This window comes from Triticum urartu, chromosome 5A, assembly GCF_056163025.1.
Source record: "Triticum urartu cultivar PI428250 chromosome 5A, HENAU_Tu73, whole genome shotgun sequence".
Lineage (NCBI taxonomy): Eukaryota > Viridiplantae > Streptophyta > Magnoliopsida > Poales > Poaceae > Triticum > Triticum urartu.
In genome coordinates, this window is record NC_141877.1 from 449,641,928 (window position 1) to 449,660,381 (window position 18,454).

General features: G+C 46.8%; 1 protein-coding gene and 1 pseudogene across 1 annotated transcript; one reads left to right on the forward strand and one right to left on the reverse strand.

Moving 5' to 3' along the window:
- Positions 1–4,155: 4,155 nt before the first annotated feature.
- On the reverse strand, positions 4,156–13,499 carry LOC125507107 (uncharacterized; annotated as a pseudogene).
- A 719-nt stretch (positions 13,500–14,218) lies between these two features.
- Positions 14,219–17,858, forward strand: LOC147971858 (uncharacterized). Its single transcript, XM_087524155.1, has 4 exons — positions 14,219–14,296; positions 15,293–15,686; positions 17,357–17,461; positions 17,534–17,858. Exons 1-4 carry the CDS (start codon positions 14,219–14,221, stop codon positions 17,788–17,790), a joined length of 834 nt encoding a protein of 277 aa, XP_087380281.1. The 3' UTR covers positions 17,791–17,858.
- Positions 17,859–18,454: the final 596 nt, after the last annotated feature.

The window sequence follows — 18,454 nt, forward strand, 5'->3', positions numbered from 1 at the left end:
CGTCCCAAGCTTCTCGGTCGTTCCTTGTGATGGAGGCGGCGACCACGGCGTTGCGGACCAACGGGTGGCGGCGTCCAAGGTCCTGCGCTGGCGGACATGCTATTAAGAGGGTTAGTCTTGCATCATATGCCAAGGTCCTGCGCTGGCGGACATGCTATTTAAGAGGGTTAGTCTTGCATCATATGATTTGCTTGTCTTTCTCTTTGGAAGTGCTTTAGTTTGGCCTTCCCATTTGATCGTCAAAACTTAAGCATGTCAGGGAATCACAATGGTCAATGAAAATGTGGGATATGGGAGAGGAACTTTAGCACTTGTTGTAACGTGCTTGTGCATTTCTCTCTTTCTGTCCATAGTAACACACGGGCATTTCTTTGCCACTGTGGACCCATGGTGAAGATGAGATAAGAGTCATCTGGTTTTAAAGGAGCTCCAGCGAGAAATGTCCTGCTATGGCGGGAAACTGAATGGAAAGGGAAGAGTCCGGCTGAAAAAGGGAAGGGTGCGTCGTAGGATGGGGTTTTTGTGTAGAGCCCGCGTGTTGAAGATAACATGGTTGACAGTCCGGACAACCACATTTCTCCACCACATATGATCTAAATTTGGGGTAGTCCGGACTGCCAAAACTGTTGAATTTTAGGGAGCCTGCTGGGAAACCGTACACAGCGCGAACGACCGCGTTGTGAGCGGCTCCAGCAATGGGGTCATCAATATCTCCGATTGATGATGAGTAGGATTAGAGTAATTTCCTTTTCAAATGTAGCTTGCTTTCTTCATGTATTATGCAGTACATAGATGTAATGAATGTTGCATGGATTACTATGAAAATAAGGGTGTTGAAATGGCGAGTGTGGTTGCAATGGCGATGGCAAACAGGGAGATCAGGTCCTATTGAGTCCGCGGACGTGTCCAGATATATATTGAGGCCATATTTGGTAAGTGTAGTTGTAGATACTCTAACTGCTCAATTAGTCAATTCCTACAAACAACAATGTATATGGTGACCCTCTTAAAAAAGTGTATGGTGTTCATGTTGGCCTGTACAAAGTTATGGAGTGAGCATTACCAGTTGGGAGCACCTATTTGACGCACGTTGCCTCAAGAAGGCAATGCTTTGTATCTAACTATTGTAGTCAGTAGCACACCGAAGAAAATCGAAGCACTATAGTGATTAGGCACCATACCGAACCAGGCACTGTAGCGATTGCGTACTCTAGCAACCTATCACCATAGCAACTTGTTTTTTGTATATATTAAAACTCGAATATTTTTTAATGTGATTTTTTTTGAAATATCTGCATATTTGGTGGAAAATACAAACATTTAAAAAAACAATTTTCTAGAAAACTCAGTCATTTTTTGTGATAATTTTTAAAACCGGAACATTTTTTAAATTCCCAAATAGTTTTTGAATTTGATATTATTTTTAAAATACTAGAACATTTTTAAAAATTGATATCAAATTTTTAATAAAATATGAACAATCTTTTTAATTCCCGAACAAATTTTGAAAAAGTGTGAACATTTTCTAATTTTATGAACAATTTTTGAAAATAGGAATTTTTTAAAATTCTAGAAAATATTTGGAAAAATGAAAAATTTGTGAAAACATGAATATTTTTTTCAAATTATATAGTTTTTAAAATAATTTCCAAACATTTAAAAATAGAAAATATAAACGAAAATATAAAACCCTGAAGAAAACAAAAAATAGAAACAGCAGGAAATAGGGAAAACAGGTAAAAACCAAGCCTAAATTTTCCGAAAGGTTCCCAAAACAGGAGAACTATCGTACAGCAAACTGGGCGGGTGTCGGGCAGTTTTTACCATTTTGTTTGATCTTCTGAAATGGCCTCGACTGTTTTTCAGCTGGTCATAGAATGTGGGGGTTTTCAGTGTACGCTTCGGCATAACCAAAAAAATGTACTGCCTGTGTGATATCATTGCCCAAGTATAATGCTTATTCTGTAGGTTTTCAAGAGAATAAAAGAGAGATACTATCTGATGGTTTTGTTATGACCTCATCTGGTAGATGCGATGATGCATGTTTCTTTCTTTTTTTGCCTGCTAGGAACACTCCTCGAGGGATTTACCTGAGCTTAAAAATGATGTGTTTGATATATTTGGTTTCTCTACTAGGTATTGTTGCATTATTGCTACTGTCAAGACCAAACGTAATGGTTTCTTATGGCATCTTGTGATTTTGTATGGGACTGCTTACCCTAAACATAAGCTTGAATTATTACTGAATTGCATGATGCCATGGAATCTTCCTCATACCCCTCACTTTTGGGTGGTGATTTTAATTTAGTTTAGAGGACCCCGGGATAAGAATAATGGTATTTTCAACTCAGAAGCAACTTTCATGTTTAATAATTGGATCAATAAATGGGGTTTGATTGAGATTTCTATCTCTAGTAGAAGCTTGAAGGGCGCCTGAATTTGACATTCAAATAAGAAACTACAAGTCATTCATATTGTTTACTGTCTACAATGATTAATGTATACACATTCGTTGCATCAATCATTTTGTTCACGTGATACTCCATGACAAGGATGTATCTTAATTTTGCGGAGATGAAAAGTAGCTTCGCAATTAGAGGTACACCACATAGTTAGTCAGTGTATTTGTAAACTATTAGTTCATCTTCTCAAAATAAATTTTAATGTACAGACAGACTGCTTTGTATGCTTTTTTGAGAAATAAATACGACCGAATTAGGCATGTGTCCTCACACATAGGGGTCAGACGAATCAAATAATAGGTACTCCATGTGATTGAAATTCATGTAAAGAAGAACAGCGGTATGCTATCTTATGGCGTTTCCATTTTTTTTTTGTTTAAATTGGACAGATGGCAGCCAATAACTTATCTTTTGCCGAAATCGTTTTCCCTTAGTTCTAGTACAAGCTTGAAGTATTTCTACAGGCACAATCCGACATTCAGACTTGACCAATCTGACGAAATCAGGTTAACGTGGGAAGCTGATATAAATACAGGCAGAGGACTAACCATGGATTTTCGGCATCAACTCAACATAAAATTCGCCTAGCTAGAATCAACATGGTCATGACCTGAATCATACGCAGAATCAGCGGAAAAGAAAGCACGGCAGAACCCCACGTTGTTACCTGGTTGTCGACCCAGCAGAACCCAGTCAGCCGATTAGGCAGTAACGATGGCGCACCCGCTAGCTGGTTGTCGCAGAACCCTGTACAGTCTGCCAGTGAGCCAGTCTCTGACGCCGCCGGCCGCCGCCGCTTAGATCACACCGCCGCCGCCGCTTAAGGAACCGCGCACAATCCTGAAGAAGCGCCACAGTCAGTTGGAAGGAGCGATCCTTTTTTCGTTTTCAGAAAAGCAAGGGGCGATCTCGGCGGTGTTTGTTGTATCGTTGTGATCGCTAGTTTGGTCCAGCCCAGTACAAAGCAATATGCAGGCTGGGGCCCCCTTGCGTGTTCAGGGGCCCGGGGTGACCGCCCCTCTCCACCGGGCTGAGCATCACTGGCAAACTTCATGTTACTCAAAAAAGAAAAGTTTCTCAAAACAGAAATCACTCGCAACTTCGTAACACTTCTTAGTTGTGCTTTTACACCCCCTCAAAAAAAAGTTGTGCTTTTACATGTTATTTGCTACTTCCTCCGTCCTAAAATAAATGACTCGAGTTTGTACTAATTTTGTACTAAAGTTAGTACAAAGTTGAGTCACTTATTTTGAGACGGAGGAAGTACATTTGAACCTTTAAATTTGAATAATTTGATTTGCAAACTATATTTGTGATTTGCTTGAACCTTCATATTTATGTTTAGTTTATATATATGTGCTAATATGTAGCTGCAATGAAAACTAGAATTGCATAAGGTTAGAGAAAATTATACCACATTATATTCAAGGGATTATCTAGTTCCGGCTAAAATTAGTGGAGTAAATATACTACACTAAGTTTTATAGGGGATTGGCTAGAGTTAGCCTAAGTGGGACAATATGAAGAACACCAATGCATATTTTTACTTTCATTCATGCAGCTACAAATAGTTTAAAAGAACAAAATATGACGTTAATCCTTTATTTGCAAACATTTCTTAATCTGAATCGGAACTGCGCCAGTTGGCAGCAACAGGATCATCTGTTAGAGAAGTTCCCCTAGTACGTGAGGTTCAGTCAGTGGTCTTCTTGTAGTTGTACCATCGTGCGACCAGCAGGTACACGCCGAAGTTGCCGATGCAGAGCATGGCAAGCAGCCAGAAGAAGTTGTTAGAAAGTTATGTTTAAGTTATGCTTATCTCTACTTTGTAATCTCAACCAACATATCATCTCTTTCTCCCTCTTGTAGTTATCCTCTGTACCGACCTGATCTCATACGATGGGTCTCTCGTCTTGTACGCCAAGGCATGGCTATTTGCCACACATCAATATAAACCAAATGCGGCTCCTCATCGAGGAGTAGGAACGCTTCCCAACTTAACATGGTATCAGAGCCACCTCTTCCAAATACATCTAGCCACAACAAAATCACAAACCACAACCGCCGCCGCCGCCGTCGCCATGTCTTCCTCGTCGTCCGCCTCCCTCAACCTCGGGTCGCCACCGACGGAGAAGCTTGCGAGAGGAAACTTCATCCTCTGGAAGGCACAAGTCCTCCCAGCCCTGCGAGGCGCGCAGGTGACGGGTCTACTGGACAACACCGACGCAGCTCCGCCCAAAATGGTGGAAGCCGCGCAGGCGGACAAGACTACGGCCATGGCGCCGAACCCCCAGTATGCGACCTGGATCGCCAAAGATCAACAGGTGCTCTCATATCTATTGAACTCCATGACTCCAGAAATACTTGCGCAGGTCATCGGGAAGGACTCCACCTTCGAGCTGTGGACTGCGGTGACAGCCATCTTCGCCTCCCAATCGCAGTCTCAGATCACAAATCTGAGAATTGCGATCACCAACACCAAGAAAGGCACCATGTCAAGCTCTGCCTTCATAGCCAAGATGAAGAGTCTCGGTGACGAGCTAGCAGCCGCCGGACGTCCCGTCTCTGATCCGGAGATGGTGGACTATATCCTGGCAGGGCTAGACCGTGACTATGATCCTGTAGTTGCGGCGATCGGTGCCATCAAGAACACAATCACCCCTGATGACCTCTTTGCCCAAATCTCTGCGTTTGATCAGAGAATGGAGATGTTGGGCGATGCTTCCTCTGGTGGCTTTCACACTTCTGCAAATGCTACCTATAGAGGCCGCGGCCAAGCCCGAGGAAAACCCTACCATGGGCGAGGCACAAGGGGGCGCGGCCGTGGAGATCGGCAGCCGTCTCCTGCTCGCGGTGGGAACAGCTACAGAGGACGCCAGCGACAAAACCAACCTCAACAGGCACGTGATCAGCAGCAGCGCGACAACCCCGAGTGCCAGATATGCCTCAAGTATCATCCGGGGGGCGCGGCTCTGTTGGTGGCGCTATGAAGATGGAGAGCCAGAAGAGAAGGCGGCGCATGCAGCCACCTACGGCATAGATACCAACTGGTACACCGACACGGGAGCCATAAACCATATCACAGGAGAACTTGATCAGCTGACGATGCGGGAGAAGTACAACGGAGGCGATCAAATCCACACGGCAAACGGTTCTGGTATGGCAATAACACATATTGGTAGTTCAATTGTTAAAAACCCCATTAAAAACTTGCATCTGAAAAATATTCTACATGTTCCTGAAGCAGCAAAAAGCCTTCTTTCTGTTCATCCATTCACTCGTGATAATCATGTTCTCATAGAGTTTCATCCCTATTTTTTCTTGGTTAAGGATCTGGCCACCCGGAGAATCATTCTTAGAGGACGGTATGTGGGAGGTCTCTACCCACTCATATCATCATCATCATCATCATCCGCGTCAAATAAACAAGCGTATCTCGTCGTCAAGCCATCTTCAGCAAAGTGGCACAGTCGCTTGGGTCATCCGTCCTCAGTAGTTGTTAGACATGTCCTTAGCAAAAATAAGCTCCCCTATGAGCCTAGTGTTGAGTCAGTTTGCGATCCGTGTCAACAAGAAAAAATTCATCAATTGCCTTACCCTGTCTCTACCAGTGTGTCCACCGCACCTTTGCAACTCATATTTTCAGATGTATGGGGGCCAGCCCCCACTTCTGTTGGTAGATTTTCCTATTATGTAAGTTTTATTGATGACTATAGTAAATTTACTTGGATTTACTTGTTAAAGAAAAGATCTGATGTATTCCAAGTTTTCATCAATTTCCAAAACCTTGTTGAACGCAAACTGAGCTCCAAAATTATTGCTATGCAAACAGACTGGGGAGGTGAGTATGAGAAACTCAACTCATTCTTCCAAAAACTTGGCATCTCTCATCATGTTTCTTGCCCTCACGCTCACCAACAAAACGGGTCTGCTGAAAGAAAGCATCGTCACATTGTTGACGTAGGGCTTGCGTTACTAGCTAATGCATCCATGCCACTTAAGTTCTGGGATGAAGCTTTCTTAACTGCTACATATCTCATCAACTTGCTCCCTAGCAAAGTCATCAAGCTTGAAACACCTATCACACGACTCCTTGGCATAACACCAGATTACGCATCACTTCGCATCTTTGGTTGTGCATGTTGGCCGAATCTTCGACCTTACAATACACGCAAACTCGCCTTTCGTTCAAAGAGGTGCGTTTTCTTAGGGTATAGTCCCATGCACAAAGGAGTCAAGTGCTTGGATGTTCCTACAGGACGAGTCTATATCTCGCGAGATGTTGTATTTAATGAGTCCATCTTTCCTTTTGCATCTTTACATCCCAACGTCGGTGCCCTGCTTCAAAAGGAAATTCTCCTCCTTCCTGAAAATCTCCGGAGTTTTGATCAAGGGGGAGACAATTGCACTAATCAATATGATGTTAATATTGCTAGCACCAGTTCTGCTCTTGTTCCTGTGCAGGTTGGCAGTGAAAACGGTGCACAAAATGATGAACATGATGATCAAAACGAGGGATTATTTCATGTGCCGCAAGAAGACGAAATTGACGCTGAAAACGGAGCTGATCCGGCGGCACCAGCAACTCCTGTGCGCCTGTCAGCCTCGGATCGCGGGACGCAATCGTCCTCGGATCGCGGTCCTGGCGGGCGCGGGCGCACTTCTTCATCCAGCCAGCCTTGCGCCGCCACATCACAGGCAGGCGGGGGCGTTTCGCCCTCGTGCTCCACGCCGCGGTCCCGCGTCTCGCCCAGCCAGCCTCGCATCGCCACGTCATCAGCAGGCGGGCGCCACATCGCCCTGGTGCTCCGCGCCGCGATTCCCCTGCATGCATGCACCAGGTGGAGCGGGATCTTCTGCATCCGTAGATCCTGCGGATACTCGAGTGATTCGTGGAGATGGGGCCACACCAGACTCTACAGGATCATCTGCATCAACGCCTTTGGGATCTTTTGTAGCCGATTCTCTGGTGCAACATGAACAGCCGGCGGTGTCTACACGTGTCATGACGCGTCTACAGAAAGGTATTAAAAATCCAAAAATACGTACTGATGGCACAATACCATATGGCATGTTGTGTATCTCAGGTGAACCAACAACGTTGAATGAGGCACTTGATGATCCAAGGTGGAAGAAAGCCATGGATGAAGAATACTCAGCACTCATGAAAAATAAAACTTGGCATCTTGTACCAGATCAGAGAGGTAAAAATATTATTGATTGTAAATGGGTGTACAGAGTTAAAAAGAAGGCAGATGAAACCATTGACAGGTATAAGGCACGTCTGGTTGCAAAAGGATTTAAACAGCGCTATGGTATAGATTATGAAGATACCTTTAGCCCTGTTGTAAAAGCTGCTACAATAAGACTTGTTCTAGCTATTGCTGTATCCAGGGGATGGAGTTTGCTCAGCTGGATGTAAAGAACGCGTTTTTGCATGGTGTTCTGGAAGAGGAAGTCTACATGAGACAGCCACCTGGGTATGTGAGTAAGAAAACACCAAATTATGTATGCAAACTTGACAAGTCACTTTATGGATTAAAACAGGCACCTAGAGCATGGTACTCTAGGTTGAGCACTTAGTTAAGATGTCTTGGTTTCTTTGCATCAAGGACTGATACATCATTGTTTATTTACAACAAGGCAAGAGTAGTCATTTTTCTACTCATCTATGTTGATGATATTATTGTTGCAAGTTCATCACAAGATCCTACTAATGCCCTTCTACATGATCCGAGCTCAGAATTTGCCTTAAAGGATCTAGGAGATAAAGCTCAAGATGGTATAGTGTTGAATCAAGAGAAATATGCCAATGAGCTTCTGGCTCGTATGGGAATGAAGAACTATAAACCTGCGCTTACTCCATTGTCCTCTTCAGAAAAACTTTCAGCTTATGAAGGAGAGCCCCTTCAAGAGGTGGAAAGCACAAGGTACAGAAGCACTGTTGGAGCATTACAATACTTGACACTTACATGTCCAGATATTTCGTTTGCTGTTAACAAAGTTTGTCAGTATTTACATGCTCCTACCACTGCACATTGGTCGGCTGTCAAGAGAATTGTGAGATATGTAAAGCATACTGTAAGCTTAGGCCTTAACTTCAGACGTTCCAATTCTACACTTGTCAGTGCATTCTCTGATGCTGATTGGGCAGGCTGTAGTGATGACAGAAAATCAACTGGAGGCTTTGCAGTGTTCTTTGGATCCAATCTCATATCTTGGTGTGCAAGAAAACAGGCAGCAGTATCAAGGTCAAGTACAAAGGCTGAGTATAAATCTTTGGCTAATGCCACTGCAGAAATCATTTGGCTGGAATCACTACTTGAGGAACTGGGAGTTAAGCTGAATCGTGTCTCATGTCTTTGGTGTGACAACTTGGGTGCAACATACTTATCTGCAAATCCTGTATTTCATGCCAGAACAAAACATATTGAAATTGATTTTCATTTTGTGCGTGAAAGGGTTGCAGACAAGAAACTTGAGATACGATTCATTCCATCCAAAGATCAAGTAGCTGATGGATTCACCAAGGCGCTACCAACAAAACCGTTTGAAGAATTCAAGAGGAATTTGAACCTAGGATAGTTGAGATTAAAGGAGGGTGTTAGAAAGTTATGTTTAAGTTATGCTTATCTCTACTTTGTAATCTCAACCAACATATCCTCTCTTTCTCCCTCTTGTAGTTATTCTCTGTACCGACCTGATCTCATACGATGGGTCTCTCGTCTTGTACGCCAAGGCATGGCTATTTGCCACACATCAATATAAACCAAATGCGGCTCCTCATCGAGGAGTAGGAACGCTTCCCAACTTAACAGAAGTATTCTAGGTGGCCCTCGTTGATGTCGTCGGGAATCCACCCGGGCCGTCCGCCCCTCATGGTGGCACGCACCACCACGCTGATGAGCGCCGAGCTCGCGTAGTTGCCCATCACGAACGCGGTGCAGAGCCCTGAGCAGACGCTGCGCATGGCGTCTGGTCATAGAAGAACTCCATCTGCCCGATGAACGTGAACACCTCCGCCGCCCCCAACACCACGTACTGCGGCACCTACCAGAAGATCGACATCGGCACGTACTCCGCCCCGTCGGCGCTGATGACGTGTATGCCATGGCGCGCGACGACGCGGCGCCGAGCATGCCGACGGCAAGCATGGCGACCGTGAGTATGACGAAGCCGATGCCCATGCGCGCCAGTTGGGTGAACGGTGGTGCCCTGTGAGGCGGCGCGCAAGCAGGACGATGGCGCGGTCGTAGAGCGCCACCCAAAGCATGACGCTGAGGTAGCCGAAGTGGTGAGCACGGCGGCGGGGACGCGGAAGCTGCCGACGCGCGGGTCCAACGTGCCCCCTGGAGGATGAAGGTCGTGCTCATCTGCGTGTAGGCGGCCGCGAAGATGATGCCGCACGCCCACACCGGCAGCAGACGGAGCACGCACTTGAGCTCCTCCACCTGCGTCACCGTGCACAACCGCCACGGGCTCGCCGGCCGTGCCTTGTCGCCCGCGGTCTCCACCGCTGCCTTGTCCAAGAACCTGAGTGATCGATAACAACCAAACCGTGCAATGGATTAATTTACCGATATAGTGACATGGAATGCATTCCTAGGACTCTGAACTTTAGATTTTGAAATTCGGTAGTGCATTCTTTGCTCAGTCCTAATTCTCCTGGCACCATGTATTTTTACTCGGCTTCCTGAGGCGTGCTAAATTATTTTAGTATCCCTCTATCGCATAATATAAGATGTTTTTCTATTTTATTTGAGGGAAGGCTTGCTGGATTATTGTCATTCTCAAGTTCAGTAAAAGATGTCATCTCGAGGCAAGCGTGATAAGCAACTCAAAACCAACCAACAGTAAAAGATGTCATGACTAATGGTCTAATTCACTCAAGCGACCAAAATCCAAACGGCAGTGTCTTGCATGAAATCTTGAGATTTTTTCAAGACGGCTTGTGGAAATGGCCTCTACATCCAGTAAAGCAAAAGGAGGGGGAAATTGATAAAGAACTCAAAAGGGAGGAAAATTATTGATAATAAAGAACTAAAAAGGAAGCAAAATTGTTGATAAAAAAGCGAAAGCAAGGAAAATGATGTGAAACATGCCCGTTTGATAGAGCAAGAATTATCTTTGGTAAACTGACGAACAGAGATGAGGCTAGTGGTGACATTAGGAGAAAAGAGAATGTTGCGTAAGTGAAAGTTATGTGGTGAGAGAGTGGTGGAGCCGATGGAATGGATGGGCATGTGTGAACCGTTGCCTACAAGAATGCTTGACAAATTATGTTGTAAAGAAGAAGACGAGGTGGTGAGGTTACCAGAGTTGCCAGTCACGTGGTTGGAGGCGCCACTATCGAGGTACCATTCGTTCGGCGCGGCGCCGTAGTTGGGGAAGCCGTGGGCGCTGTAGGCGGCGTTCAACATGGCGAGATGCTCCTAGGAGAGTTGAGGCGGCTGGTACGGCGCCGGGCCGGAGTAGGGTTGGTATTGCATGGGGTAGGCCTAGGCGTGGGAGCCAGGCCGGGGACCGGGGACTCCCGCGGCGTTTGGAGGTACCTAGCCAGGGCGAGCCGGCGGCAGGGCCATCCCATAAGGAGCGAAGAAGCCCGTGTACGGAGAGAAGGGCAGGGCAGCGCCGCGCCCCTGGTCGCCGCGCCCGCGGCCACGTCCACGGCCGCGTCCACGACCGCGCTCACCACGATCACCACCATCAGGCTGACGCGGGTTGGAGTCGCGCCCGTTGCCGCGATCGTTGCCGCGGTCGTTGGAGCGCTCCTGGGGACGATCACCACGATCACCGGAGCGAGAGCCAGAGCCGCTGGCCCTGGAGGAACCGCCCGGGGGAGCACCACTCCCCTGGACAGCGAGAACCATGGCGCCCGCCTTGGCGGCGCGTTGGGCGAGATTATCCTCGGCGAGTTTGACCTGCGAGAAGACCGTCTCGAACGGCGGCAAGGGGACGGTGTCACCCAATACGACGCGGATGTTGTCGAGGCGTTGGTCGAGGCCGTGCAGGAACTGGATGGTGAGGTCGACCTCGGTGACCGCGTGGTCAATGTCGGCGAGACCGGCGGTGAGCAGCTTCATGCGGCGCGCGTACTCGTCAACCGAGAGATCCTCCTGTTTGAGGTTGCGGTACTGCCTGTTGAGCATCATGTAATGGGCGGCGCGGTTGGAGAGAAAGTAGTCGCGGATCCGCGTCCAGAGCGCGTGGGTGTTGGTGGCGCCGATCACATGATCAACGAGAGTGTCCGCGAGGGTGGAATACATCCAGAGAAAGATATGCGTGTCGAGTTCGAGGTACTGGGTGTCGGCGTTGGGGGGAGGGGGGGTGCTCAATGAGGTAGGTGACGCCGTAGCGGACAAGAACCATGAGGAAGAAAGTCTTCCACTTGTGGTAGTTGTGTTCGGCAGGATTGAGAAGTAATTTTGTGTGGTTCGAGATGTGATCCTGAAAGATGGGGTTTTTGGCAGGGGGCGCCGGCGGCGAGGGCACAAATGAGGAGAAGATGGGGGCGAATTGGGAGCCGGTGTGGAGGGAGGTACCAGACTACGAGAGAAGGAGGATGGGAGGGTGCCGAAGACGAACGGAGCCGAGGTGGCGGGGCCGGTGGCCGGGGTGGTGCCGGCAGCGGGGGCAGCCGAGGTGCCGGAGTGGGAGCTGGGGGAGGAGGCGAAGCTGGTTGTAGTGGAGGAGGAGGAGCCTTGGGTATCGGCCATGACGAGGACCTAGTGTCTCATACCAAGTAGAAGAGTGGATTGATTCTCAACACACAATTATAACATGGTACAGCAACTTTACATAGAGGAGAGCCTAGAAAGGTAGGCACGCAGGCCTGGGCTGCGGTTAAGATTCTACAAAGTAGGGCTGGACGTGCTAGACGTGCCAGACTGTTACAACAAAAAAGTTATTCCCTTCGTTCCGAATTACTTGTTTTGAACTTGTCTAGATATGAATGTATCTAGACTCATTTCAGTATTAGATACCTTCGTATCTAGACAAATCTAAGACAAGTAATTTGAAACGGGGGGGGTACATGTTAACAGAACTGCTCCGCGCCGAACGACGCCACGACTAGTCCTGGCCATGGGCCGCCCGGCCCGAACAGCCCGGCCCAAAAAAGCCCGGCCTGACACTGCTCCCGGACCGGGCCTGGGCCTAGGTTTTAAGTCCAAAGACTAGATCAGGCCGGGCCTGAGCCCGCTGTTTATGCCATTTACTGAAGAGGTCCGTCCCGAGGCCCGACATGTTTTTTGCTATGATGGGCCGGGCTCGGGCCTGAAAACTAGGCCTGACGGCCGGGCCGGGCCGGGCTCGGGCCTGAGTTTTCTACCTCGGGCTTGGTCAGGCCCGGCCCGGCCCGGAGGATGGCCAGGTCTAGCCACGACCGACTGCAGGCCACCAGGTACAGCCCCGCGTAGCGCGTAGAACGCCGCGCCCTCCAGCGCCGCCCACGCGCTCGCCGCCACCACCCCGTACCCCTGCATGCATGCATGCATGCGCGATCAAGAATCCAAGATGAAGGTGTACGTATATACAGTAGTTATGATGCATGCATGTGAGCGTATCCGCCATGAACGCGCGTGCGTACCGCGACGGAGATGAGGAGGAAGAGCGTGATGGTCCAGTATCTGCCGAGGAAGGAGTCGGCGAGGAAGGCCGCGGCGAGCGGCGTGATGGACACCGTGCCCTGCCAGTTGGTGACGCTGTTGGCCGCTGCCTTGCTGCCGGAGTGCAGCTGGACTTTGAGGTAGTTCACCAGGTTCGTCGACACGCCGAAGTAGGCCGTGTACCGGAAGCACTTGTTCACTGCACACCATTAATTCACGCGTGCATGCATGCATGATCGATCGTTAGCAGGACAACCAGCATCAAGAAGCACAAGTGCATAATTACAAGACGAAAAAGGTCGCAGGTGTTACCCAGGAGCAAAATGCAGCCCCAGGAGGAGCTCCGACGATCCTTCTTGGACGACGGCGTCCGGCGATCGGCCTCGCCGCCGTGCGAGCCTTTCGATTCTGCTTCTACAGCAGCTTCCATTGTCTCAACAGAACAGTCCGGGTGAGATCTATCTACGCACAGGCGCATGCAGAGCAAATGAAACCGCCTCGGAGACAGCACCACACTACACATGAGTAGTAATTGACACCTCTTTATGACTGTTATACTACTACTGTTCGTCGCCGATTAGATGATCTGTTCGTCGCCGATCTTCCTTTGCAGCTACACCTTACGTTCTCGATGTTTGTCTTGTCCCTTCCGCTCTTAGCAACGAGTTTGCATCTGGCTAGCTAGCTGCTCTCAGTGTATGTATGGTTGTTGGCATCACAATCACGATGATGGGGGGCTTTATAACCTTCTTTTCTAGGAAAAAAACATCCAGCATATGAGTTCACATCACTTCCTCGGCCCGTTGCCCTTCCGGTCACCGGTGCTGTTGTAGGCATCCGGGTAGGCATCGGCGGCAGGAGGTGGGTCGCTGAAGCCGTCGGAGTCGTCGGTGACGTCGAAGGAGTCGATGAAGCCCTTTATCCTCTAGATTCTGGCATGCACATCCGCGGCGCCGGTGGAGTGGCCGGGCACTAAAACCCATCATTGCCCTTGAGGAGTAGCGGTCAGACGGGGAGGAGGTCGACGGGCGGGCAGCATGGGGCGAGTTGGCCGCGTGGAGCTATGGGCGGGAGGCGGGAAGAGCCAGCTCCGGCGTCGACGCCCCGGCGACGGGTGATAGGCAAAGGAGCAGATTTGGAGCTGCCGCCATGTCCATCCGCGACCGCTACAATGCGATGCGGAACACCAGCTCGTCCTTGTCGCCCGATCCGTCGGAGTGGCTGCTGGTATTAAACATGGTGGACATAGATTGGGACGTGACAGATTGGAGAAAGGGAGGAGAAGAGATGGAGAACGGAGCGATGTGAACTAAGGGTAGGGTTTGCTCCGGGGTGGGGTTTTTATGGGGACGAAGTGGCATCATTGTTGGCCAGCGGTGGGCCGGGTTGATGTGGCGTCGCCAAGATCTCTCTATATCCACCCGACATTTGAACCAGCAAAATTCGTTGAAAAGCACAAGCAAAAAGAAAATCCGTTGAAAAGAAAAGACGAAACCTCTTGGCACTAGAATGGCCCTCGCCAGCGGAAGAAAATCCTATGCGACCCGGGTCGTACGCCCACGTCGTGAGACCCTCTCGAGAGGAGGACACTTGGCAAAAGCTTTTCAACGCAAGCAATTAATTCTCTAATTAATTCCAGCAACAAATCGCTAATCACGTTCCGTCCGTCCCACTCTATTCCCCACGCCTCCTAGTCCTTTCAGCTTCTACTCCTATTCATCTTCTCTGTCTCTTCCATCTCGCCGGCGACGAGGCCGCACCATGGCGCAGCCAGACGACGGCGACGAGGAACCAGAGCAATCAACATATATGGCAGCACATCCATCGGGACCTCCTCTGCCCACATCTCCACTCATGGTGAGTACAACCTTCTGAATGAGAAATTATATCCTTCTGAACCACGTTCGATTGATTTCAGTACTCTCGCAGCAGTCGCCATGGAACACAGTTCCACCATGGACGAGCAGCGCAACAAGAAACGATCAAGAGTTTCAAGATGGAAATATGGCAGCCCATCCATCGGAACCTCCTCTACCCACACCTCCTCCACTGATGGTGAGTACAACTTGTTGCAAACAATATATAGTGAGCAGATTTAACACAAACATGTCTTTCTTCAGAAGCACGCATCTAAGTTTTGGTAAAGAACAGATTAATAGCATCAATCCTTTGTATAATTATTTATTTCTGAACCATGTTTGAATGATTACATTACCCTCGCAGCAATCGCAGAACACAATTCCACCGAGGATGAGCAGCATAGCAAGGAACGATCAGGATTTGCAAGATGAAAATATTGTTCCAAGAGTTGGGAAGACCTTTCAATGTGAGGAAGAGGCATATCAGTTTTACAATTCTTATGCTCAAACCAAAGGATTCGGCATTAGGAAGTGCCACCTTAAGCATAGAGGAGATGGGACTTTAAGTTCTAGATATTTTGTTTGTAGCAAGGCAGGTGTGAAGGGCACTCATCCGACACATGTAGCCAAGAAAGAACAAGCTAATTCGAGAACTGATTGCATGGATCGTGTTCAATTCAGCATCACTCGGGAGGGTATTTGGAATGTGCAGAAAGTCATGCTCGATCACAATCATCAGCTTGTAAGTCCAGACAAGAGGCACATGCTTAGATCGTAACGTCAACTCTTAGATGCCGATCGCCATATGATTAAGCAGATGAGGACATCGGGAATTAAACAAGCTGAAATATATGATTTCTGTGAGCTTTGGTATGGTAAAGATGCAGTACCCTTCTTGCAAATGGATTGCAACAATTTTTTACGAAGTGAGCGCTCAAAGTATTTGGAAACCAAAGATGCTCAAACATTAACAGAGTATCTAAAGAACAAGCAAGCTGAGGACCCTTCGTTTTTCTACGCCATGCAACTAGATGATGATGATGGCACAATAATGAATATCTTCTGGACCGATGGACAAGCTATCATGGATTACTCTGTCTTTGGAGATGCCATTTCCTTTGACACCACATTTTCAACAAATAAGTTTCAAATGCCATTCGCTCCGTTTATTGGTGTTAATCATCACAAACAGACTATTTTTTTTGGTGCAGCACTCTTATATAATGAAACTGCAGATACCTTTGAGTGGGTTTTTAGAACCTTCCTACAAGCTATGTCTGGTAAGCAGCCTGAAACAATATTTACCAATCAATGTGCTGCCATCATAAATGCTATTGGAAGGGTTTTTCCGGAAACACGACATCGTCTTTGTTTATGGCATTTGTACCAGAATGCCGCTAAACATCTAAGCCATGTAATTAGCGACCATCCTTTGTTCCTTAAAGAATTCAAAAGATGTGTGTATGAAGATAGATCAGTGGCACATTTTGAGAATAGATGGCATGAGCTCTTGGTTAAGTACCAGATTAGGGGAAATTCTTGGATAAACAATCTGTACAAGTTGCGTGAGAAGTGGGCTACTATTTATCGTCAGGAGTCTTTTAGTGCAGACATGACATCAACACAAAGGAGTGAAGGAATGAACAATGTGTTCAAGAAAACTTTCCGCAAAAGATTATGCCTTTCAGAATTGATACAAGCATATGAGAAGTGCATTGCTCATCTTCGCCGGAAAGAAAAATACGAAGACTACAAGTCACGCCATACCAACCCAGTACTCTGCCTACCTAGCCTACCTTTGTTGAAGACTGCAGCGGAATCATATACCAGGACGCTCTATTCCGAGTTCGAAGAAGAATTCAAGAAGCAATTTAGTTTGTCATGTATTTTGCTGAGCACTGATTACACAGTTAGCACTTACAAGTTGACATCTTTTGAATACAAGAATGATGAAGCCATAGTGGCTTTTAATCCAACTACTTTGGAGATATGGTGTTCATGCAAGTTGTATTGTTGTATAGGTACGCAACATGCTTCCTCACTTCCTTAATATGATAGCCTTTGAAATTACTTTCTAAAATAGTTTTGAATGTTGTAGGTATATTATGCAAGCACACTCATAAGGTTTTGACCTGCTGCAATATCATCACCCTGCCAAGTCAGTTCATATTGAACAGATGGACAAAACATGCAAAACAAGAAATTTTTACTTCCAAACCGAATACCGATGATAGCCTAGACTCTATGTTTGCACATACTTCTCGAAAAATGATGTCACTTGCATTGAAGTGTAAAACTTCGAAGGAGGTTCTTACATATCTGAACGTTGGTATTGATAAGTTGGCTTTGGAAGCACATGAATTACTTGGCAATCTAAACTTAGATGAGGATGATGATTCTGAAAGTTCCTCCGAAATGAATGAATATGTTGCCAAGACAATGGTGCCATTCAAAGCTCCTGAACGAATAAAAGGTCCAATGAAAAAAAGATCAAAAGATGTTCTAGAGGGAGCAAAGAAAGGGAAAAAGAAAGGTACATTTAATTCTTATGTGTGAATAAGTAGCAAAGTTTCACTTCTATTTCTTATATTCACATAATGTGCAGGAAAAGGTATAAACCATCCAGCAAAGAAGTCGGTGCTTGTTCCACCTACAATTGGCCCTTCAGAATTTGCCGGTGCCAGTACTATATGTCCGCCTGTAGCCATGGCATTTGGAGAGTGCCCACCAGTTTCTGTTCCACCTATTCAAGGAGAATTTACAAGATTATTGCTTGAAGCTCATGGAGATGGCACAACATTGCCGGCTGCTCGTCAATTAGATTTCAGCGAAGATGCTAGCACATCAAGGTTTCAGCAGTGACGTATGTATCATACGCTGATTCTTGTTGTTTCCTTAAAGCTAGTTAGCTGGGCATGTCAGCTAAATGGTGTTATTAGCTATGTGCTTGTGTTGTTACCTGAATATTGGTGAACAAATATTTTCAAACCTTGTGCATTTGTCTCTTTGGCAAAACTGGAATGTTCTATTCTCTTATTCTGTAGCTATACTCATCAGGATGGTCAATCTTATTTCTCTGAAAGTAATGACTATATGCAATCTTATTCTGTAGCTATATTCATCAGGATGGTCAATCCTAAAGTGCAGTCATATTTTGCAAAAGAGTCATGTACAAGCAACATTACACACAACAGCTTGTATTCTTGCCTTACAAAAAATCTCTTTTGTCAATTACCACGAATTTCTATTCATAGTGTACATCAAATTATTTTATACAACAGCAGCTCAATCACTGGCAAGATGTGCCAACTACAAAAAGTTGTACATGTATCAGTACCTCATCAAATCATTGACAAGATGAACAAACTACAGAATTTTGTACAAACTACAAAGTTCCTTTCTTTCGCATATTTATCCTTGGTCATCACTGGCAACATGAGCAGCTCAAATAGTTGGCAAGATGTACCCTTGGTCATCACTGTTGGGGCTGTCTTCTTTGCACACTGTCAGGTTAGTCCAGCCGCGG

Coding starts and splice junctions, on each gene's coding strand:
- LOC147971858 (XM_087524155.1), top strand. CDS start 14,219: ATGTCCATCCGCGACCGCTACAATGCGATGCGGAACACCAGCTCGTCC. Junction 14,297..15,292: donor ATCCGTCGGAGTGGCTGCTG/GTATTAAACATG, acceptor TTACCCTCGCAG/CAATCGCAGAACACAATTCC. Junction 17,462..17,533: donor AAAGAAAGGGAAAAAGAAAG/GTACATTTAATT, acceptor CATAATGTGCAG/GAAAAGGTATAAACCATCCA.